General features: G+C 38.8%; 1 protein-coding gene across 1 annotated transcript; it reads right to left on the bottom strand.

Annotated features, from left to right (window-relative positions):
• Positions 1-767: 767 nt before the first annotated feature.
• On the bottom strand, positions 768-25,850 carry YAF2 (YY1 associated factor 2). The gene is made up of 4 exons (XM_080638153.1): positions 25,383-25,850; positions 25,093-25,218; positions 4,755-4,907; positions 768-2,198 (listed from the first exon to the last, which is right to left on the bottom strand). The coding sequence occupies exons 1-4, from the start codon at positions 25,406-25,408 to the stop codon at positions 1,961-1,963; spliced, it is 543 nt and encodes a 180-aa protein (XP_080494279.1). The 5' UTR covers positions 25,409-25,850; the 3' UTR covers positions 768-1,960.

Here is a 25,850-nt window from a genome sequence, read left to right as displayed (position 1 = left end):
GTATATTCTGCAAATAGTCCCACCTAAAAATAAAATATATATAAAAAAAATAATAAAGTTGAGAAGCATGTATTTTTTCTTTCAAAAACTAGTGTATGTTATTCTGCATAAGCAGCCCAGCCCCCAAAACATTTAAGAACCTTAAAATGCATTGTTTTACAGATACTAAGATTTGGCCAGGTAATGGCAATAAACAGACATCCTATTTTAGTAAGATAAAGCAGAATACATAATAAACAGGTCAGTAGTTATCCATCTGAAATAGCCTATAATTAACATTTGATGTCTAAAAAGTTTAAACAGCAACACCAAGGAATGAGGTATGTATGTTCTCGGATATCACATCAGACTTTCATTTTATGCAACTAACTGTATTTCACAACTAGCATCTTACAAAATAGAACAGTACTATTGTGCCTGTAGGAGTACTGCATTAAAAACAGAAAAATACATTACTACAAGAAACCACCAAACATCACAATTGTCAGGGGCTACAAAAATCCATTGCTTTAGCTGTTAGGAGACATATCATATGTTGGTAATAATTTGGGGCTGGATTCACTACCAATAAGGTCTATCCAACTTTTACATGGGCTTAAAAATATATTTTCTTTGAATGAAAAAGAATCATAGGAATAAGCAGACTACCTCACTAAAAGGAACTAAATGGACATTTGTACTGAACCTGAATCTATAATTTAAAATCTATAAATGGATTGCATGTGTGTATCAAAACACTTATTGGTTGTAAACAAAAATGCAAAATCTGTATTCACAAAAATATTTTATTAGTAATTTTACATAATACCAGATGGGATTGTAAATAGTTCTGCTCTGCATCAGTATATTGCTAAGTGCATAAATGTTGACAGTTTATGCCATAAAGTAGGGTACTGAGTTTTTTTAATATGATTTATGACATAATATATTCTAACAGGCCAAATCAATATTGAAGAAATTTATTCAGGAACAAAAAATTAATAGTATTGTTATTTCCTTATTCTTGTGCAACACCTGATATTCCTGCGATGAAATAAGTGACTATGTGACACTAGATAAATTTGGGCCAAGGAAACAGCACTAAGCAGAAATGAGAACTGCACTTCTGCTATTTTAAACCTTTCTAAACGTTCTTATTTCCAAACGTTGAGTTTTGTCAAATTCATCGTCATCTGAGGTTCAATATTTGTTACACAACATAGAATAACAGTGTACAGTGACAATGTCATACTTTACCTGAATTGTAAGGTTAACGAATCAATGCTTAGAATGTGTTTTCTATTTTGCTTGTAAACATTACAATAAGTGTTTTAAAGTGTGAAAAAATATTGGTAAACCCATCAACATAATTCAGTAACAGTAATCTAGTAAAATGTGTCAAACATTGGCAAAAATTCATACAAATGTTTTATTTAATAACATTTTCCCTATTTAACCACACCAAGTACCAGCAGGTGTTTTTAAGATAATTATTATGAAAATTCTGTTGCAGCAATAGTTGATTAAGTTGATCTTTGACTTGCATACATATAACTATGTTTCACAATTCTCAAATAATACATATTTAGGCAGCTTGAACAATGTTATAAAAATTTAAATTCAGTACATGCCAATAGTAAAGACTCCAAGGGTTGTGTTAGAATTCACTAAACTAAAAGTGAAAATGGACTTACCAATAACACTGCATAATGAACATTCAAACCACATTTTCATGGCACCTTTACACATGAAGATTAAAAAGTTGGTCTGAAAATGGTTTGTAAGCATTTGTAGATTGTGTTTAAATTATTGTTTCTACCACTGCACTTTTCTCCTTTATTTAAAACTGCATAAATTATGTTCCAGTCAACATACCAATTGTGCATGAACAATCTGTCATGAAAATGTGGTAACAGGTGACAGAAATTATGTATTTGCATGTTTTGAAGAGAAGAGACTAAAGAAACTGAGGAAATAAACTTTAATGAGATTCCCCATTCAGTGATGACGCTTCTCCTCTGGGTGAGGATGACCTGGACATTCCCCTCTCTGTGTTGTCAGAGCTAGAACCACTCTGACTGTGTTGATCTGCAGAAGCAGCACTGGAAGCCGGTGGTGACTTAGTTTTCTCCTTAAAGTCTGTAATTATGACTGTAAGATCTCCCACGGTAACTTCCAAATGCTGAGCACTACTTCGATCCACATTTTTCAATCTTGGCCTAAATAAAGCAAATAGTCATATTAAAAGCACACACCTCGTCTTATTATCTTACTTCTTAGGAGCTCTGGAGAACAGGTATGTGTACGTAAGACTGCTATGTGCAACATGTAATACATAGGAAAACAACATACCACAAGTATTTATGGTAGACTGTCGCCTAGTACGTTTTACATTAAAATGGCTGAACCTAACACATTTCCTTCTCCTAAGATTATTTAAAAGTTGACCTTATAAATAATGTAACTGTGAAGCAACATGGATGTGTTTGTTGCACGTGTGATGTTTTCTAAGGGCTTCAAAAAATTAAGCCTGTCTTTATTATGGCTATAGAAAGTTATAATTTTGATCCAGAGAAGCATCCATGTCTGCAGCTGCCTTAAGCAACAATTCTAAACAGAGAATGATGTTCAGTAATGAAGATACTGGTGTCCAATTTTTGAATGCAACAGCACAGACAGTGTTAACTTGCAACAAGTATTACTTCATTTCAAAACTTCACTAGGACTGCTCATGTATTATTTGAACTGGACTCTGTTCACAGTACAACTCTGGTATATCCTGGCGTATGATGCGATTTAAATTATGCACAGAGCTGAGTGCTACTAATAATGTTAGTAGCCTAATTAGTAGCTACTAATAATGTTAATAGCCTAAGTCTCTTCATCTAATCTTTCACGTGTTTGATTTTCACAATGAAAAGCACCAAAGAACACTTTGACTTATATTCTACCATCATAATTTTGCTAGTGACAAGCATAAAGTACTTCCAATTTATTACTTCCCTTTGACTACCATGAAAAACTGTCACCAGACAGCTGAATTTATACAAGCTGTTATGAACAGCGTAGCTTTATGCATTGACCTGATTCAAGCTGCAATAAATGACAGCACATGTTAGCAGGTGTGCTAACAGCAAAGCCCTGACTTTTACCCTGTCATCTGACTCTGTTTGAAGTAGAATTGGCTCCCATTCACTTCAGCTGAACCACCTCGCACCTTTCCTCCACTAGAATAGAGATATAGGCTTTCACATCTTGTTCCCCTGAGGCTGAAGTAGCATGACTGAAGAATTCAAGAGAAAACTGAAAATCTGGTGCTCTGAAACATGGGAACAGAGAGAAAAACTCAGCATTATCAACCTGCATCAGTGCCATGCCAGGAGCTTATTAATCACCTTGAGTGTGCATGCAGACTTTTATGGTCCTTTCCAGCAATGATATACAAGTTCTAAGGCAAAGAGAAAAGAATATCCTTTTCCCAGAAGATACTGAAGAAATCTGCTTAAACTAGTCAAGCATTCCTAACTTGCTATCCTACCTAGTGAATCAATTCTGTGAAAAATTGAACTGTTTGAAGCATTAAAAAAGTAGCTGAGTTATTTCAAATAGCATTCTTCATGCAAATCTCAACACTGGCATTTCATCCAAGATTTTTATTTTAGTTATTTGTCAAAAGCTCTCCCTCCTTCCCTACCTCACCTCTGCATTTTTAATGTTCTATTGCAATTCAGCCACCAATACTTCAGTTTGTAATATTTAACTAGCTTAGATAATGCTATGTTAACTTCAAATACTTCATAACTGGAGTACTTCAGCTGCATGAGGCAAGCTAGTAAATCCAAGCAGTGTCCTTAATCCTAACCATGACTTTCTTAATCACTCTTCTTTCTTGACTCTCAATCTCTCCCAGGTTCTTATTCTGATGATTCTATTTCAGGCACAAGAGAAGCATCTGCTACTTCTCTGCATAACTAATCCAAACCATCTTCCTTGGCTGGATTGCTTTGGAGTGCCTCCAGAAAATGAAAATAACAACAAAAAGAACACACACACAAAAAAAAAAAAAAAAAAAATCAATAGTTCCTCCCACATTTGATTAGGCTACACATCTCTCATACTCCTCAACTTTTTTGGCATGGCATTCTTGCCACAATAGTTTAATGCATAGACTATAATGATTTAGGGGTTAAACTTGCTGCTTTTGTTTTGCAGTTTGCACCCTCCTTCCACGTGGTCAGGATAAGGCTTTTACAACAGCTTGTCTGTACTGTAATATTTCATGTTTTAAGTTCTAAGAGTCCAAGGTAACACACGTGCCTCATCCTGTCACATTGATTTATACCCTAGCTCAGCCCTTCAAAGTTTATTCCAGTTCTGCAAGGATAGCAATGACAACATTACCACTCTTCTGCAGTCTGTCACTGGTTCACTTCATTATTCTACACAAAAGCTAGTCACTCCTGTCCCCTCTCTTTTCCATTTGACTATCTACACTTTTGGATGGTGTGAGAAATACATCCGTAACCATTAATAAAAATACCCAAGTCTTTTTCTTTATATTCAGCTGGTCTCCATCTTCTGGTCAAAATTACAAACTGCAGGTTTTCTTTGCATTTAGCAGGCATCCTAATCCAATGAAATTTCACACACATTTAACCTTATTGTTGAAAGAGTTTGCCACAGCACTTACAAAGCTGTAAAACAATGGAATATTTTCTCATATTATTTTCTAAATTGTGCTTTACTAATACTGCAAAAGTTTCTAAAATTTTTACCTGGTTTTCTTATGACTGTTCTTTTTGCTTGTTGTTTCCTTTTCACTTTTTTCCTTTTCTACTTTGTCTTTTTTCTCTTTCTTTGATTGGGTAGGGGGCACGAACTGCTGAGGAACCTGTTGTGCAACCAGCTGAGAGACAGGTCGAGGTTTCCTGTGTGCACATATATATAGACACGCATAATGCTTAGATTTTACAAGTCTCAAACTCTTTACACTTCAGTTATTAACAATCACTATAAAAAGAAATACTGCTAAAACTGCTAACACTTGCTGCTAACACTTCATTAAATAGTATATCAGTTTAAACCATTACAGCCTTTTGTTTCACTTGCATAATCAACAAATGAGTTTACATATTTTTTTAATGATTTAGAGACAAGATTTTGCAATGTGCCCTCCTCTCCCAGTTATCATATCCAGGCAGAGACTTAAAAAAGTGAACTTCCAAAGATGAAGCTTCCAGAGAGAATACTTTGCCATCCACTTCCAGCCCTCTCAAATGATGAAGGGGTCTGTTTTGAGTGTACTCCAATACAGAAGTATACAATCCATACCACAAAAATGAAAAAGCTGAGTTTTTCAGGTATCAGAGCTAAAGCCCCTGTTGGCCTTATAGAGTAAAACTTCAGTGTTTTCTGCTCAAACAAATTAATTGAAAGCAGTAGCAAATCCTATTGTATATCATTTTTAACAAGCTGTTCACCGGTAAAAAGTGCATGCACTAGTACTAGTGGGATGCAGCTATCAGAACATACATACTTTAAAAGCTGGCAACAGAAACTTCCAACCACATTCCACCACTGTACATAGTGGAGGTTTCATTTCCAAGTTTTGATCCAAACTAAAAAGCAGGGTGGGAAGAGAAGCAGCAGGCGAAAGAATTTCAACAGTTTATTATTTTTACATTTCCTGAAATATTTTGAAATGGCTTAATTTTGTATTGGAATACACAGATTCTAATTTGAAATGAAACATTTTACTCTTTCCAATGCAAATGTATTTATTTATTTTGAGATCTTGGAATTAGGAAATTTCAAGTCATGACATACACAAAGGAAGATTCCATGGTTCTACTGAGACTTTGAAGATGCAAATTTCTTCTCCAAAAGAGTGCTTACTCTGCCAAGCTCTTGGGTTTTGTCAGCTGGGTTGTGTTGTTGGGTTTTTTAAATAGAAAAAGCATAAATTATATGCACCGTGGTAGTCTGAAAATACCAACCAGTTACTAGAGCAACAGAAGCTATGAGGTCTTACACATATTCATTTATCCCAACCCACAGGATCACACTACCAGCACGTCTTGCTCAGGTGAAGTGAAGAGTAAAATAGATTAAAAAAAGGCAGAAAAATCAAGGCAAGTCCCATCAGCAAGTTCTATTTTCAGCAATGACTGCAATAGTTCATGTTACACAGTGAAAGCCAAGTTACAAGAATCCATAAAGTGTGGGAAAGGTGGCTAATAGAAATCAGCTGAGGTTACACGAGTCTTCACAGCAAGTTCTTCATGAATTACAGTAAAAATAAAAGACTATTGAAACTGTCAACACATTAGAACTTTAGGTTAAAACCTAGACTACCATATACAACTCAACCAGTTCATAGCTAGCATGAACTAAGCCCATGCTAACTCACAGAGACGTAGATTAGCAACAGGTCATTTACTGAAAACTACCCAGTTTATACCAACTGGCAAACGTATGACTACATGCTTTTCATAAGACCACTGCAACCAGGACCTTGGAAAACAGACAGTATAGAGAGTCCCGAATCACTGAAATGTCTCAATGGACTACAATTACTTACATTAACAGAGTACATAGGACATTATTAAGAAAACTTGTCTCTGAACTGGTTTGATCTTTGATCTTTTGTCATAACAAAGCAAGAACCACCAAGGTGTAATGGCTGCACAAGATTATAATTTCAGGTGGAAAACTCTTGTGGTATATGAACAGAACTGATAATCTGTCTTGAAGACTGGTCCAGGAGACAGAGAGTTAATATTTCTAGTGATGGTGAAGTGACAATCCTGTCATTACTACAAAGGGATCCGAGAGAATGATCTGACATGCTACTCATAAAGTTAGACAGCAGTGAACTTCTCAACATAGACTTAATTATTGCTCAGGACTATGGACAACACCGTGATCATGGGAACTTGCTAAGAAGGTCTAGAGAGAGGAAAAAAAATTCTTAGCCAACTATTTTAGGAGTTCTCAATTTGCAGCAATTTCAATTCTTGAGGGCAAACTAGATGACTTCTATTACAGAACAGCTACGAAATTAAGCTTAGAACCAAGTTCTAGGTTTAGAACAATTTTTTCTAGTGCCATTAACCAAATCAGACCAACAAAAAAGATATTTACCATGAGACACAGAAGTCAGCTAAGACAAAGAAAACCCACAAAGAAATCACATTTGGGAGGATGCACTAAAAATTAATATAGAGGTTCTATGTGGTTTTGCTGTGACAAAGAATTCCACTCAAATATTGTATTCCTTGCAATTAAACAGTCATCTTTGTTGCCAATTATTTCTACAGCTGTCTATCAGTTATATCTATGTTCTACAATCTCTTACCTGCTTTGTCACTTCATGATTGCTTAAATGAGGCACTCAATGGTTTTATCTTAAAAATTTGAGAGAAAAAAAAAAAATTCACATCTCTGAACACTGATAGTGTCTTTCAAGCATTCCTTATACTCCCTGCCCCAGGTACTCAAGAGGGGCTACCGAACTGAAACCTAGGGCTTTGCAAGCCATGCAGGCTTCAGGAGATAACTTTACCACTCGTCAAGCTTTAACCTGATAGAATTGTTCATGATTTAGCAGGAGCTGAATCATGTCATTCAAGCATGAAAGAATTCATGGAGAGAAAGCTTTCCCTCATACAAGATAAATGTAAGAAAAACTATTCCTGTAACAGGAAATTGATTTTGATGATTTGCCAACACACAGCATTTTAAATTACTGGTTTTCAAAACGAGTTAAAGACTCCTTGTAATAGGCTGCTACAGATTACGTAGATATAGACAATGTTAACACTGCCTTTTACTTTATCAATATGTTTACAGCAATCTGCTTTTTAAGCATACTCAAGAGCACTTCTTTCTTTAGAAAGAAGCTCTATAAACTTCTGCATTATGATTACAAGAATTTTTGCCTGTCACTGGGAGTGACTTTACAACTGAAGAAGCTGGAACTAGAGGAAGAAATGTTCATAAATACAATACATACTGCTCAGCCCCTCAAAACTTTGCATTTTTATCTATTAATTTCATTTCAATCATTTTAAGTGGAACACTCATCAAGAGATTATACACTATTACAAAAGATAAGAGCTATCAACTCTTTCCAACAGAGATGAGCTTTATGGTTTAGTCCCTAAGCACTGCAGCTGTACCAACAAACTGACTTCCCAAGCTTCCAAGAGATCACTAAACATCACAACTCCAAAAAATTATGCCTCTCCTTCTCTATCACTTAGTTTTCCTTTACAGCCAGTGTTCACTTTCTTCTACATCAACATCAGCCATACTTCTACCTACATTTCTATTCCAAACTCATCCATTGCAGTTTTATTAATTATTTAATTCCAATGCTGCTTTCAAGGTCCTGCATACAAATACTCACTTCTTAATCTCCTTTGAAAAACAAGGAAAACTTACATTTTTGCTTTTTTAAAAAGCCAACAGACAGTAATACAAACACTCAAGGACACCATTTTTGTCTTCTCTGCAATTTCCATTAATGCTAAATGACAAGGATGTCATAATTTTAACTCTGTTCTTCATTGCTGGATGTGACCACATTTTATGTTACAGGATTTGATCTGCTTTACAAAGTATATTTACAGAAGCTGCAGAGACTTGTCTGTTTAGGTTTTGTGTGAAGAAACTCATTCAACACCGATGCTTTCAAAGGGAGCAAATATTTAATACTGAGAAGGATGGACTAGTTTTCAATGCTGGCATTATTTAACAAAAAAAATAGCAATTTACATGCTTAGAGATGAACACTACTCATTCAAGACTGCATGCACTGCACTAGACCAAATGATATCTGGAACTTTTGCCCCAAGTCACTTCCCTCTCCCAGAGCTCAACACAGCACCTTCCTGCTCGTAAGTCATTTTGGACATCTCACAGCAGTACATGATTCCTTAATTTCCCTCACCTAGCATTCCCCAATGGCCCGTGTAAAAAGAATTCTGACCAATTTGATATGGTGAAATAACTTGGTCTCATTACACAAAGCAGAAAAAAAAAATCCATGTACAATACTAATAATCAACATACGCAGCAGATGTGCAGTGAGCTCTTGCCCGAGTTGTGCATCAAACATGCAGACAACCGAACTGGCTTAATGCCGAGGCATCTTGGGGTCTGTCTGAGCTTATTTAATTTATTCAGAGCACAACTACATTTGCACAGTGCTGCTTCTACAGCCGTCACGAGTCCATGAAGCAGTCTCATGTCTCCTGCACTGCTCAGAGTATAAGCTCAAATTCTGACAGACCTGAGATACTTATCTGTCAAACCTTCTCTAGGGTTCATCTGCTACAGTCTGGAAACTAAGAGCATGATGTGGGCAACTGTTATTTTTCCGTGAACCAACCCCAAATCTACCTACATCTCAAGCGAGTCCTGCGTCAGCAGATGCACCCATGTGTGGAAGGTCAGGAGAGGATTCATCTGTTTGGTGCTGCGTATCCTGAAAACACAGAGCCAACCCAGTAAGACTGCCAAGCAGCACACACAGTGCAGCCAAGCTAGTAAGACTGCTGAGAAGCACAGCACAGAGGCACCAACAGTCCAACAGCACAGCCAACAGCTGAGCTTTGATTCGGTGTGAGCCATGCTGGACTTGGACTCGTCCACACAGAACCAGTACCCATATCCTCTCTGCAGCCACATACCTCAGAATATAACCTATGCTTTTCTGCGTGGAAAGACATGCTGTAATTAAATCCAAGCACTGAATACATAACACCTTTTCAACATGTTGTGGGAAAAATGTATTGTCATCTATAACACATGATTTGCAGAGTCCAGATATTCTGAAGAATACAAGACATACTCAAAGGCACACTATTGAAGCTACATCTCCTCTGCTTTGCATATTTATTACTGTAGAAGCATTAAAATTACGGTTTCTCAATCTTAACAGCACGTATAAATTAAGGAAGTGCTGTGACCTCAGGTTTCAATCAAGCTGAAAAATATTCAACAGATAACCTGGATCCAGAATAGTATCTGTCAAGTAGAGCTTCCATTCTAATGTGATCCTTCCTTTCCTTCTTCTCAGGTCCATTCACCTCCTGGTTCCAATTCAGACAAAAAGCCCTTGCTGAAGGCTTATCCTGTCTGCAGTGCAAATCATCTATTTCATAAAGAAAGTATCACCTGCAACATAGGTAAAAATTGTTAGAATATCATGTTAAGTCAGCTATTTAAGCCTGCTGTGGAGCTCTGATCATTTTACTTGCCACACTTCCTCCAATGACTAGAGCAATATTCTAGTTCAGTTTTACTTACCTAACTTAGCTGATAAATTTCTGTTTTCAAGTTCCCCTTATTCCCTGGTTATTTGTGAAATTATACACATCCTGCCCCATCCTAGAAATCAGGAAGAAACTGCCTATGGAACAGTACTCTTACAGAAGGATGTAATGTCATAGCTGCCCAATGTGGTATTGATCTGTTTTGAGTTTCTCTTCCAGATACTAAGAAGCTGCCTTTTGAATGACAGGATCCAATGAAACAGATAAGATGTTCCTACTATTAAATGGAACAGGTAACTATTATGTACCACAACTCATTTATTCATCAGAACAGTTTGAGCTTTCAGGCTGATCAGAAATATCTTATCTCCCATCATATTTTCATTCTCAGCTCCTGAGCAAAAAAAGTCTGTGGTATTTCTTCAAAATTCTTCACTTGCTTTTATGTAGAATCTCTACACAGTATCCCATACATTCTGTAATTTCAACTTTGCACACAAATTGTCCTTTCTTTCATTGTAACAGATTGTAAAAAGATTGTAAAAAGACTGAAAAACCCAAACAAACCTAAACAGGTTTCAGAAACTTAAAGAGGTTTTATTCAAAGGCACCCCTAATCCATAAGCAGTAACATTTATCTAAACTCTTCCCTGCAGGGAGATACTGACCTTTTGTTCAAGACAGCAGATTTATCTCTCAAAAAGTAGAGGTTAGAAATAGCTGGAACAGAAACCTCCCTGATTTTGTCTTGCCCTTGGTCACAGAATCCTTTCCTCAAAAATGAAAATCCCCATTATTCTTCAAATACAAAGTATTCTTCCTTTTCAGCTGATTCAGAGGACAGAATAAAGGCTTCTAAGTTAACGGAAGTTCCCCAATCTTCTACTTCGCTTCTTGTTGCTTTAAGGCTCTCACTGCACAAGACTCAAGTAGTAAGTCCAGCATGTTTTTGAACATCAGCTTCATTCACACGTCTGCAATCCCTTCTGTTCCACCACCAAGGCATGACAGAACTCACTCTGCCAGTAATCTAGTCAACCAGTGCCCTGAATTTCACTCTCCAGGGTGCTTCAAGAGTTACCAATATCCACTGCCTGTCTGATTAATACCTCTTTGATTTTTCCTTCTATCTTAGAAGAAATAAGGTTAGGTTTAACAAAGCCCTAATAAAAATCTTGTTTTGCTGATGTTTGTAACGTACATGTCTTTTAAAACTCTAAACAGAATACAGTTAAGCACATTAAAATCTTGTTGAGAACAAAGCTGAATCATTCAAATCCTACTCTGTTCTTTCATTATTAGACTGGATCATTTCCCAGTACAAATGTACAGGCTTTAAATATCTTACAATTTATTTGAAGATCATTTTCCACTCACATCTATCCTAAGTATTAATGTCTCAAGAAGCTAATAGAAATCTGATATCCACAGTAATACTCTAATCTCCATTTTTCTAGCTCATGGTCATTACTGAAATCTCAAGAAAAACTTATCTTTGCATACTTTATACTTCATCATCATATTCTTGCTAGTCCCTACTCACATCTCCTTCATCACATGTCCTCATTTCTCCAACTAAAAAAGGTCCACATTCTCGAATATATCATAACACAGTAACTAGAGCTAGCTTAAAAACAAAAAGTTGTTCCTATTGTCCAAAGCAAGCAGATGTATACAGGGAGTCAGCTGAAAAGATGTATGATCTTACAGTAAACACCTTTTTAAGCAAACAGACAAAAAAGAAGGATATGAAAACGTTGTTTTAAGTAGGAGATTTTCTACGTGAAAGACTACTCTTGTAACACACTATTAGAATATCTTCACTTGGGTATGAGTGTTCTGAGCCATTCTTATGGCATTTAAAGTCAGTAACTTTTACAGGGTACAGCTATAGTTAAATATTGCAGCCACATATTAGTGTAATAGGCTTCCTGCACGTTTTCAAAAAGACATTAATTATGCAAAGTTCTAACCGTAACTGTTACACAGCTTAGACAGCTTTTTACTCTGAAGATCACAGGACAGGTTACAACCAGCAGCTTTGGAATGTGACTTTTCCATGATGGACTGATGATACAGATTTAGATGCCAGAAGGTCTAAATGGCTCCAGAATTAAATATATATATATATATATACACACATACACACACATGCACGCATACATATTTCAAATTCAGTTTCTCTAAGAACACAGTACCTTGAAGTAGAAGTTACTAAGAAGTAAATGAACCTTCCTCCCATCCACTAGTCACTTCTTTTTAATAGCTATATCCCTCCCCCCACCTTTATATGCTGATTAACAAGTTACCTAAATATCAAGTAATTAACATTCCCTCTTCCTCAGGCATGTTTTCTCTCTTTTTCAGAAGTCTTTCTGCAACTCAGCTTACAAGGACACTAATGATTTTTGCATCTATACCCCTTTTTTCTCCCCTCCCACTGTAACTGGCTTTAATAATAGCAAATGTAAGCAACTTCACCTAGACAGACAGAAAAATTAAACATACACGCAGCTACTCAAATCTTTCTTGTTTTGAGCTGTCCTCTGCCTGCAAAGGACTTGACTTCAAAGAGATTGCCTGGTTGGGTGTTTTTAAAGACTAGGAATCCATGAAAAATGTTGAAATGCTGAGGCCTGTATTTATATGGACATTGCAATGGTGTCGACAGCTTTCAATAAAATAAATGGAACCAAATTTAATTTAGCATGGGCCTCTTGTTATCATGGCTTACAAACGCACAGGTGAAGAATTTCCTAAGAGTCAAGAAATTGTTACGTAATTGCTTTACAATATAGAAAGAAATCAATAGAACAGAGACACATGCACTGTCCACACATAATGATGCAGCCAGCCAACAGTCAATTTGACACATAGCGAATGGCAGAATCTTAATAAACTTCAAGGAAGAAGGCAAAAGTTTAAGTCTTACATTTTAGGCCGTTCACTTTAGGCCATTCGTTTCAGTTTATGCACAAATCTGTATTGTTAAGGCGTAAATACATGCAATCTGGCTACACAGAAACCAAGACAAAAAAATTCCCTGTTTGTACCCTATCCATATCTGTATCTTTTATACTGATCTCTCTTCACGTCTCAAGAAGCCAATGATATTTTCAAGTGGTAGTTTGACCATAAATACTTCAAGTGTGAAATATTTTTCAGACTTCAACAGTAGAGGACTATTTTTGTGAAATGCAAAACACTCATTCCCAAATAATTAGAGAGAATTGTCACAAAACACACATACCCCTCCACATATTTGCAGATTAGTAGCTACAATACTTTGAGACTTTATTTTCTTCCATCAGGCAATTTTTCAACTAACAACTTTTTTTTTTCCTAGATTTGATACATAAGAAGAATTTACCCTTTTAATCACATTTATCTTTTAATGGAGTATCACGCCTATTCCACAAGCTCTTTGCGTGGCACCTTGTGCAACAAGAGCTTCTACGTGCTGCCAAAGTACTGAGGAAACAGTATTCCAGAACAAGGGAAACTGCTTTTTCAACTTCACTAAAAAACCAGCACAAACATTTGTCCCATTACCTTTGCTGATTTTTGTGAACAAGCACAACCAGACCACAACCTCCTAACCCCAAAGAAAGAAGACAGAAAAGAGGGAGGACGGGGGAGATGTTAACTTCTGCATAAGCACATCAATAATATTATTTTAAGCAAATGGGAAATCGTCAGCATACCAACTAAGTATACTTAGTATACTAAGTAGTACCGCAAACACTGTGCCCAATTAGACCTTGCAAACTGTGGTCTACACAGAAGTTAACAGGTCATGTAATGATGCCACTCCTGATTTTTAGCAGTTGAAGTCGCATTATGAAAAGCAAAGAATATTTCCTATTACCCATTCTTGTAATGCAAGTACAGTGATTGCTAGCAATTAAATTAAATCACTAGCGAAGCAGCAGCCTTAGGATTCTGACACAGATCAGCTCACCCTCCCTCAGTCATCAGTACTCCATTAAGCTATTCATAGAATAAAAACTATCAGATTAAACTATGTTTAGCTTGCCGTGTCACATGAATATGCTCACACTAATCACCACACAAAGACATCTTGTGAGAAACTAGTCTTTATTTCTACAGTGAAGCAGTTCATGATTAAATGCATCTTCAACACTGATAATTTACGTTCTTATCCAAATTTATTTTTCCTCATTACCATCCCTTCTGTCATATCCTAGAATGTTAACAGTACATTACACTGCCTCCACAAATAATACAACTGAATAATTATGACAGTGCAAACAGCGAAGCTAGTGGTCTGTATGGGAAAACATAATATAGATCCATATGCATATTGCAGAGTAACCATGCAATTTCTACACCTTCTATGTGTATCTGTATTCTAACTTTCAGCCAGTGTTTTTATTTTCCTAGCTGGTTTACAGCGTGAATCACTTACTTGGAATTCATCCATTCAGTGCATTTCTAGCAATTCTGTCTTTCAATAAAAGCTGATTCAATTAGAACAGACTTACAAAACCCATACGGTTTTATCAGTCACTGTATAAATGTGCAGAAAACTACCCCTTGAGGCAGTGTCCCTATTTAATCATTCCCTTAAAGGGAATGCCCTATTTTCCAGATGACATTTAACAGATGAGCTCAGCATCAAGTCTCCTGAAAACAACTGGTATACTGCACAACAGCCTGCCTTTAGAAGAAATATCTGTATCAGAACCTTTATAAAGCCCAAATTCATCTTCACAGAGAGTTTTTAAAGCAGCCATCAAATGTTACATTTCCAACAACCAGTCTTAAGGCTTCAACCACTTGCACACTGTTAGAAATTATTCTCTACATGCCACAAACTGTGGTTCACTGATGCTCAGTATCACATCTATATTAAAAATATCCTGTTTGAGAAACATATGGGTTTCAAGCAATTTATATTCCCTAGATAACAACATGCTACATGTAAGCAGGGGTCAGGAAGCTCAATTTCCTTAACATCATCCCCTGAGGAGGCAGCATTTGTAAATCTGCAGAGAAGGCAGTGGTTACAGTGTTTTTGACCCCTAGATCCTTGGGATTCATGGGGAAGTGACCTCTCCCAACTTCCAGTCCACAAAGGACTGGATCCTCCAGGCTGCTCCTCTCTTCCTTTCCTGTAGAAACTGTGGTGCTTCTTGCACGTATGCAAAAACACACACACAAAACATGAGGTTCATACTGAGGCAGCAGCACAGTTACCGTCTCACAAAACGGGGTGAACACTTGGCACAGCTACTTTTGAGACCAAGAAGGAAGGAGCTTGCTTCTGACCCATCTTATTTGTTCTGCACTTACGTGTGATCTTTCCGAAGGCTACAGCATTCTAGAATTCCGAAGGCGACAGCATTCCTTTCATTCAGAGTCAGCCTTGTGAAGATGTCCTCCTTAAGCAGAGGAAAACACTATGCACTTTGCCTAAAAAGTTAAGTCTCCATAAGCTATCCAAGAAAAGATGTATATTAGAAAAAGATGCCACAATTGTGAGCCCTGACCGTTTCTGTTTCCCTTATTCAGTTACAGAATTCAAGCTTACAACCCTCATCACAGAATTCAATGATGTTTGTAAGAAACAACCTTCCTTTTGCTGAATGCGCCAAAGCAACTTTTTTCCAGCTTTTAGAGTTAGGAACCCTACTTTTAAAGTAAATTTTAATCCCCTCCCACTCATTCGCATATTTTTTTTCTACCAAGCACTGTCATTTGACTTGTGCAGTTCAGATAAAGTATATTCAAGGATTATGGAAAAGTTTGAAGTCCCAAAGTTCTAGTAAATTAAAACAGGTAAGTTTTCAATTGTTCATCTCCTCTCCTCCCCCCGACTCTTAAGAAAACAAGAAACGACTTGTAGCGGACGTCAAGGTTGTATCTTGCAGTCTTCAATCTGACTTCTGATGGAAAGTTTGCCAGCTGAAAGTCTACCAATAACGTTCTGCAGCTGAACTCTCCAAGTTCAAGCCTGCTCTACATCAACGTACCACATACCAGTGGAATGCACATCACAGACAATCCTCGGGATCTCTCTGTCCTACTTAAACCAGGATAAGCTATTCCATGAAAGCATTAAAAATGATCACATAATGTTTTGTTCCACTAGCCTACTTTGAAAACATTTTGTAGCTGGCTGTATCAGCTAACTAGACATCATTTGATACTCTGAGAAACTTTTCTGCAAAGCATACTATCCTAACCTGACTTTCAAGATGAAACGTACAGACACTTTATCACAGGAACAGGCACAGTGGGCTGTCACAACAGTAAAGGAAAAATTGTTACAAAAAGTTATATGACAGAAAATGCAACTTCTCATCACTCTGCAGGCGATAAAAGAGCTTTCTTATCAGCTAGACTTCTCTTTTAACACAATCTAATTGTAGGTGTTTATTCAAATCTCAGTAGCTTTTAGTCTAGGACAGCTAATCATTTTCCCTAGAAAAGACACAATGAGCAAGAATACCACTGGTGGCACTAAAAACAAAGATGACATTTCCACTAAAGAAAGAAAATAAAAAAGCTAAACACATTGAAACATGCATTACTTATGCCCCAAAGGAAAGTAGTTGAACATGGAAATAGAAAGAAGGAAGTATACCCATTATCAAACATGGAAAGAAAGCAAATACCAGATGGCATAAAGGCTTCTTTGCTGCAGTCTTCACACAGAAGTTTAATACCGTGTAACCAAATTAAACAAGGGGATGCAAGTACAAATTAGACTAAGAAACAGACCAGGCTACTGAATGTTACATATTTGACAGTCAACAGCATCTGAAGAAATTCACCCTGAGAAACAAACTGTTCAGAGAACTACAGGAAGAAGAAAGATGTCATCAAGTACAGCGGAAGAGGGAAAAAGTAAAAAAGCAAACCCAAAATGGTATACAAAATTTCAGGAAGTAGTAGATGAGTCACAGCCTAACTCAGATTTCAGAAGGATACTAGAATAACATTATTTAACAATTGGGAGCATTAAAGGATAAAGACAATTGGCTTGACACAGTCTAGTTTCTCTCTTGAATGGCCCAACTGTCCTAGCAACTAGGAGAAAAGAAATACACAGCCCAAGTCTTGACTTGCAATGAAACCAAAAATACATTGTCCCACTCAAGCTACACTTTGACTGGGACAAAGTTGTCCAGAATGAAGTTCAAAATTAGATTTTGCTTGCTCAGCTTTAATAGTTCTCAACCGTCAGCTGTAGATGTAGGATAGCATTTATAGTGAGGTTCTACAGGTATACTACTTAATGTTCTTAATCATGTTTTGGACAAAAGAATAATGAATAGAATAAGAAAGCAGCACCAAGCTGAACAGTGGTGAGAACTACCTGCCAAAATCATCCTGAGTTAACAAGACTCAAAAATCAAAACAATGAAATCCAAGGAAGACAGCGTAAAGCACCACAGGCCTCACAATTGCATCCAAAAAGCCCTACTTAAGTAACAGTGGAACATAAAATGACCCCAGACTGTACTGAATCGAGTAGATCACAAGGCATGAAGAAGCAACAACATGATACTACTGCACAAGAAGAAAAGGCTCATTCAGGGAAGTACCAACATCAGACATCACTATTTAGCAGAATCCCGGAAAGGCACAGTCTCACTACACCTTACACTGGCAATGACTCAGCTGTAGGTATGTCCTCATTCTAGGCCACTACTGTAAGAAACACATGTGTCAAGTGAAGAGTCAAGAATAAAGAATTGGGATATAAACTGAAGAAAAATGCCATCTATAAGAAAGGGCTGCTGAAATTTTGCTTCCTTAAGAGAGAGAAAATGGGTGAACATGGAAACCATAACCCAGCAACCAAAGAACTACAAATATAGTGGGTAATTCACTGGGATAGGGAGACTATAAATCAACTTATCTTACTGAACACAAAGGTTAGATATCTGGAAAAACATCAAGGGCAAAAAGAGCACCATAAATAAGCTGTATAAAGGGGTTACAGTCTCCTTCACTGAAGACTTCTTAGAACAAAAATTATGTTGTAAGTTGCCCAGCTTTACTGATTCTCTTTCAGTATCGGGGGTCTAGCTCACTGGAAGACCTTTTTCATCGTGAGTTCCTAGGGCAACATGGATAAGCCAAGTAAGACATGTTAGCCTTCTTAAAACCATCCCTATGAAGAACTCAGGTGTATTTAGAGCTGTTACTGTTTTAGTAACTGTGGAAAACAAATGCTCACCTATTTTGCTTGGCTTTGGTACAATTCAGTTGAACAAGTCATTTTTAACTTGCAGAACCTACCCCTGACTCTGCAGTGCCTGTTAACAAACCTGACCTTCCAGAGAGTGTATCTTCTAAGCCCATGACCAGATTCAAGATCTTGGAAACAGAGCGCTAACAAGTTTTTCTTCCTGTTCAGAAGCTTTGGTATCATTAGTTATGATAGGAAGGGAACAGAAAAAGTTTACAAAAGAAAGCAATAGGTTTCTGGGTTTTTTTAATTATATAAGGTATATACCCATAGAACAATGACAGCTACTTAAATTTCTAGCCAAAGATGACTGCTGATACAACTACTATTTCAATATGATGCAAAAAGAAACAACTAAATTAGGTTTAAATCAACCATCAAAGTTGGATCAGACAGACCCTGACGGGTCTTAGATCAGTATCAAATGAAATACTATTTGGGAGTTACAGGAAAAAAAAACCAAACAAACCTCAAACCAAAAATACCAAGCTCATGCTTAAAAAGAAAAAAAGCACATTTTTTCATGAGCTGTTTAGAAAAATGGGTTAAAGTATCTGTCAGGTTCAAAACTACATAGATTTAACAAATTAAACTTACCACAAACAAACCACCACAAAACAAACCAAAACCAACTCCTGAAATATAAGCTTTATTTTCCTTTGATTGGCTGCTCATTGCATTCTCTATTGCCCACACAAGCTATACCTATCAACAGCATCAGAGAGCAATCCCAATCGATAAAAATCACTTTGTTGTTTTAGACAGAAAAAACCTCATTCAACTTGATGTGTGCAAACTTCCTAAGTTTCACTATATTTTTCAGGGAAAATAATTCCTAAATAAATTCCTAAATAATTCCAATGGATACTTTTAAAAACTCCTTTTAAAAAGACCGGAAGTCCAGAACGACTAGATTTCCTGACTGCTATCTGGAGAACAAAAGAGAATTATTTATTCATTATTGTCTTCATAGTTTAATATTTAAGTTAAATCTAAAACTTGTAATACAGAGCTTGGTAAAACATGGATTATATATGACTTTTCCACTCACTTCATTCCTGCTATTATTTCCTCCTCCAAACTACCACAAGGAAGGAACAGCTCCTCAGTCTGTTAAGCTTGATTCAGTCATGTATCTGTAAAATCAGCATGACGGGCGGTTCTTCCTCTTTCTCTCCTTCACAACCTTCCCCCTGACACATAAGCGCGCATGTGCGCACGCAGGCTGCATACTGGAAGGCAGAAGAGAGAGTCCTTAACAAGCTGTTGTAAAACAGACATGTTAAACCAGATATACAAGATAAGCACCAACTCCCTGTCCCGAGCAGCACTGCATTTCAACAGAAATACAAATACCACATTTGGTTAAATGTAACTGATTTGTGCTTATAAACATCCAGATGGTACATGACTAAACAAATTGCACATGTTTTCTGGAGAAAAATGACCTTGATATCCAAGTTAAAAAATTAAACATTTTATTTATGCTTCTCAAAGCATAAAACAAACTCTTGACAGTTTCAAGTAGAGACCTGTATCTCATATATTTAGGAGACTGTCAGATGTGCTTATAAAATACATGCGCATATTGAATGGCCACACTCTCAGGCACAATCAAGGAGCACAGAACAAATATCAAGCAAATGTACAAAGATGGCATCCCAGTTCCTTATACCTCAGACCCTTATGTCTGGTATGATTTAAACTTGGCTTTTCATACCTTAGGCTGGGAGAAAAGGAATGATTCAGTAATGGAAATCAATAGAGCACAGGACACGGAAGCCATGCCCCATTCAGCTGGTTATGTTCCTACTTCAGCACTACAGGATGTTAAGAGGTATAGATCCCAAATCCACAGAAATTCATCCTGACTTGAAATGGTTTTCTTATTCTGGCTACAAATTTCAGGAGCTATTTTATGTAAATGATATTACAGATAGCAGCTCACCCAACATATATCAGAAACAAATGCCTAAAACAAACAAAAAAACCACTAAACCCCCCAAAAAACTTCACAGAAACCACTTCTACCTGGTTTATCTCCTTATTCTCCTTCCCCCCACCCCTGCTAAAAGGAAAATACTTTGAGCTTGAATAGTGTGCACTGAGTCTCACAGATCTATAGCTAAGATTAAGTTTTTACTGAACTCAAAGCAAGCAATAAAAGTAGTTCTAAAAATTAAGTAAAACCATAACAAGGATAAAATAGTTACAACATTGTACAACAAACCTTCTCCTGTTATTAACTAAGAGAATCCTATTAGTGAAAATATCCTTTGGAATTCTGCCCTTTTTCCTAATTTGAAAGTCACAGAATGCTATCTACTCTGAAAAGGAGAAACTGATCACATATTCCTGGCCTCCTTTTTTCCTTTATTTACACAGCAAAGTATCATGCCAAGCATTTAAAAGTTTAGGAAGCTGATCTGCAGTTTCTCCCGTAGGTCTTTACTACGCTGCCCTAAACGTTCCTCCTTCACACTGGAAGGATGGAAAAGCACAGCATGGAAAAAAGAATAGTATCCTGCAACTAGAGACCAGACCATAATACATATGCACCAAAAACAGACCAAGAAAAGCAAAGCAACAGGTAATTTTAAATCTGGATGCTGTCACCAATGAATAACAACAGAATTAATACGATCTGGGGAAGATGAAGCAAAGAGGTGATGGAGCACTAACACAGGCTCCTAAAAGGAGAGAGCAACAAACAAACATGCCTTTAGAAAGAATGCTAGTCCTTTTGCTAGCTCTTCCCAGCAGCACCGGAACTTCTAATCTTTAACAACACATCTAAATTACAATGGCTAACCCATTAGTTGGCAAGAAAACTAAACAAGCCAAACCCCAATCATCTATTGAAGGACAGACAAGCTGGGAGCAAATGCTGCAGTAAGGTCTGTCCAGAGATCCAGCCCCGCTCTTGAAGATCAGCTAGTACTGGCGTTCTCCTGGTTCAGATAACGTCATAAAGAGCAGAAGGAAAGAAAGAGGAAAAATGGTAGCGTGCCCATGGAGACAACTTTCTTTTGGCAAAGCAGTATTGTGAGAGTCAGACCAAATTCAGCAACCCCACTATAACCTTCCCAGGAGCCAAACAATTCTCTTCCTGGTTTTCAGCATAATTTCCACGATTGTTTTTACACGGACACTGGTGTGGGCTTTTTCCAGCAATCACTTTACTTTTTTTACTAGGGTTCTAGCAATCACTTTACTTTTCTGTACAACATCAGGGACAGAGGAGGAATCACAATTTTCAAGTGTTCATGTCTCAGCAAAACTTAAACAATGTCATGGGGCAAGGAAATCAAACCACTTATTTAGCCTAAAGACTCTTCCTCTTGCCAACCTTCAATGGCTTTTGCAAACAATAGAGCTTCTCAAAGAGATCATACAATTTCTTTATAATGGAAACTATTAGACAACCTAAATATAGAGTTCATTACGAGTTCCCTCTATAACGCAGTATGTTAGGGTTCTATTCAGCATTCCTTAATCATGCTTCTAATGAACTTCAGCAGGAGATTTGTCCAAGTAAGGAATGATTATTACAACCCTAGGTTTCTTACATTTATACAACATCTTTCATCTAGAAGAATTTGACAATGTTTTAAAGGTCACATGTAGAAAATCACTATATTCAGTACAGTCTCCTATCAAGAGGAACACAGTAATTTCTCAGTACCCAAGCAACAATATAGAACAATTTAGGTTAGAAAGTAAATAAGAAAGCCATGTCTACAGGGAGAATTTAGCTCCTCAATAGCGTTACCAAATTAAAGTCTGGCAATGGTTCTACAGCAAAAGGTCCAGGGATTTCCAGCTGGCAGATCGGATCTTAGTGTTACATCCGACTCACGGCACATCCAACTGGCAACACGCTGGGGCACTCCTTTAGTACTAACACACAGAAAAGCGTGCCTGCCACCTTGGGGATCACTTACACCGCTTCTTGCAGCATCCAGGATTTCTCTTGGACATCTCCCATCCAAGAACAGCCTGGTTTAACCATTCAGGGCGATACTGCCACGGACAAAATTAATTAACGCCATGATTTGAAAATTCAGTTGTCTAGAAGTATATTAAAATATAATCAAGAAATCGTAAGAATTATTTCCACTAATCTTAACAATTCCACTGGTTGTTAAAGATCATAATCCATGTCTAGCTTCTGGCACAAAAGATAATTCTTCCATAGAGAAGGAATTACTCAACAATGAAAACACCCACAAACCCTACACATACCTGACAATATTTCTGTTGCTAATTGACATGATTTGTGTATATATATATATATAAAAAAAAACAACAACACAAAAAACAACTGTTTTAATCAACTTTGCACTTGATTTCCAGGGGCTTTCAAACCCACTAAACTTCACTATGATCGCCTGTTTTTCCATCTGCTAATCTGGTCGCATTCAGTGAATTTTAACATGCAGAAGCAGACAAACCATCCACCACAAAGACTCCTCTGAACCAAAAAAAAACCCCAGTACTTTACAGTGTCTTATAGACAAAGCTCTCAGTAAAAAAAACACAGTAGAAATTTTAAAGAACCACTGCACACTAAGAACTGTGCTGAAGCATCAACTTAATCTAACATTAAGCTTCAAAATGGAAGACTTAAAAAAACAAATTCACCATGTCATCAAAACACCATAGCATTGTTATTCTGCCCAACACTGATAGAAAACACGTTGTTGTACAGGCAGTACCAGCAAATGTTTTAACAAGGCCCCAGTTTGGTGTCTGGGACTCCAGCTCCTCAGGGGAAAAAAAAAAAAACAAAACAATCCACCCAAATGGCCTTTTGTGTCTCTCTGGCACCCTGATGACTCCCTCCACAGACACAAAGGTCTGCTTACTAGCTGAAATCTGATTTCTGAACTGGGGCCTAAAACCTCAACCTGCAGTTATCTCATGCCGTGTGCGCATCCTGGGCTCTACAAACATCTGAAAATGCAACCCATTTAAGCCTAAGGCAAAAAAGAAACCCATAAACCTACTCAGTTACACACTGTTTCAGAATTCAGGTAGAGAAACAAAAATCAATGTGTCAGATAAAGGTCTGCTTACCAGACCACTGTGGGGGAGAAGTGGAAACAAAAAAAGCAAAACCAAGCAAAAAGACATTTTGTTGCTGAAGTATTAAAAAATTATGAAATAGTCAAGAGGGGGAAAACAGAAGGCAATGATAACATTGCTTTTTCAGGACTGTTTTATTTTTTTCACTCTTTTTTGCCAGCCTGTTTGGTTATTTTTTTTGTCTGTTTATTGGGTCTTTTTAAGTTTCACTGCTTTTATCCAACTGAGCTCCCAATGCAGCAAATCGTAATTTTCAACTGACTTCACCTATCGAACTGACTGCAGGTTACAGAGGCTTTACCGTGCTGTTTTAAAAGATTTTACATTCATTATTTCAGCAGCATTATTCTGCTGAGCAATACCAATCTGCACACATCTGTGATACCAACACAGTGCCATTGTTATAACTGGAAACCACGCTATACATGACAGATGCAACTCCTCTCAGCACATTTATCTCACCAAGTTCCTTAGTTCAAAAAATAAGTAACAAGATAAAAAAAAGCAACTAGCATTCAAAACCTGAAGTTATGACAAGCCCTTTCAACATTCATTCTGGTTTCCAGAAGTCTAGGAAATCAAGTCCAGAAATAAAGATGAATCATTCTTGTCAAGTAATTGAACCCAACCCTGCCTTTACAATTTCAAACATACAGCATTTGTTGCAAGTCATATTCAGCACTGCTTTGACCCGTATCTGGAATGTAATTGCTGGTTTTGATCAGATTGCAACTTTCATTGCCACTTAAACTTCTCTTGCTGACAGGATAAAACCATAGGTATAACTGTAACAAAGGATCCTGTAGCAGTATTTTCCTCAGTGAGGACGCAACGGTTACAAGTGCACTCCTGTTGGTATTTTAAACACCCTCCGTTCCCCAGGCACACACGCTCAGGCCACAATACTGTCAAGACACGGCCAGACACAGAGACCAGATAATCCACCGCAAGCTTTCCGACAACTGCACAGAGGACAGGTCCTCCTGGGAAGTCAGGGATACGCAGGGCGGCACTTCTGCACGGCACAATCAGCAATCCCTCCCTAAACAGCCGAAGGGTCTTACCCACCCCTAAGGCCCCCAGAAACTAGCACAGTGATGTGCTGTGATTAAAACCTAATTAAAATAATATTATTTTTTTTAAAAGTGAGGTATTTATAACGCAAAGTTAAACTCACAGAAAAAAAATAGTTTAAAAGGGGAAAAAAACCACAAACATGGGAGGGCTAGTGTCTTAGCGCACGCCACAGGGGATGGCTCCTGGGGGTGTGAGGTGCACGGCCCCTGCGGGGTCAGGCCGCGCAGGCGATCCTGCCCTTCCGGGCGCTTATTATCCCTGTTTCCATACACGACGGCGCGCCGCTCCCCGACTTGGGTCACGTTTACCGGGGCACCCCCCGGCCTGGGCCGGGACTCCCCGGTAAGCGTAACCCGATTTCTTCCACCGCCGCCCTGCCTCACAACTCGGGGCGGCGGGAGGCTGCCCACGGCTCCCTCCACTCCCGCTCCGCCGGCGACCCACCGTGTGGAGGTGCCCTTCCTCACGTCGCACATCATGCACTTGAAGGCCTCGGCGCTGTTGCGGAAGGTGCAGACGCTGCAATCCCAGTAGCCCTCGTCCGAGGAGGGTTTCGGCTGCCGCTTCGGCCTGCGGAGACACACGCGCGCCAGGGGCAACACCGGGCACGACGCCCTCACGCCGCCACCTCCCCCCCGGGGGCGCCCTGCCGGGCGCCATCGCAGCGGGCTCCGCGCACTCGGCCGCCGCGGAGAGGGCCCGGGGAGAAGAGGACGCGCCACCGCTGCCCCTACCTGGTCGGGCTCTTCTTGTCTCCCATGCCGGCTCCAGACGCGTCCCCAGCCCGGCCCCGGCGCGGCCCTTTGTGTGTTTGTCAATAAGGAGGAGCGCGGGGGGTCTCTCGGCTCTAACGGGGACCCGGGGAGGAGGAGCGGCCGCCGCAACCTCCAGCTGTCGGGGAAACTCCTGCCGCCGCCGCTGCTGCCCCCTCCCCCCTCACGTGTCCCCCCGCCGCCAACCAGCGCCCGCCCGCAGGCCGCGGCGCCCGGCGGGCCGCGCAAGGCGGCAGCTCGCTACCACCGGCGGCTCGGGCACTGCGAGCCGGGCGGCGGCGGAGCCGGGGCGCCGCGGGGACTGCTGGGGGCGGCGGGAGGGGCGGGGTGGAGAGGGACGGGGCGGGACAGAGGGAGCCGCGGCGGGCCCGCGGTGGCGAGAAGGGGCTGGCGCCGAAGGGCGGCTTTGGCGGCGGTTGGTGTGGGGGC

The sequence above is a fragment of the Psittacula echo genome (genome assembly GCF_963264785.1).
Source record: "Psittacula echo genome assembly, chromosome: 1".
NCBI lineage: Eukaryota > Metazoa > Chordata > Aves > Psittaciformes > Psittacidae > Psittacula > Psittacula echo.
This window is presented reverse-complemented; position numbering and strand designations above follow the sequence as displayed.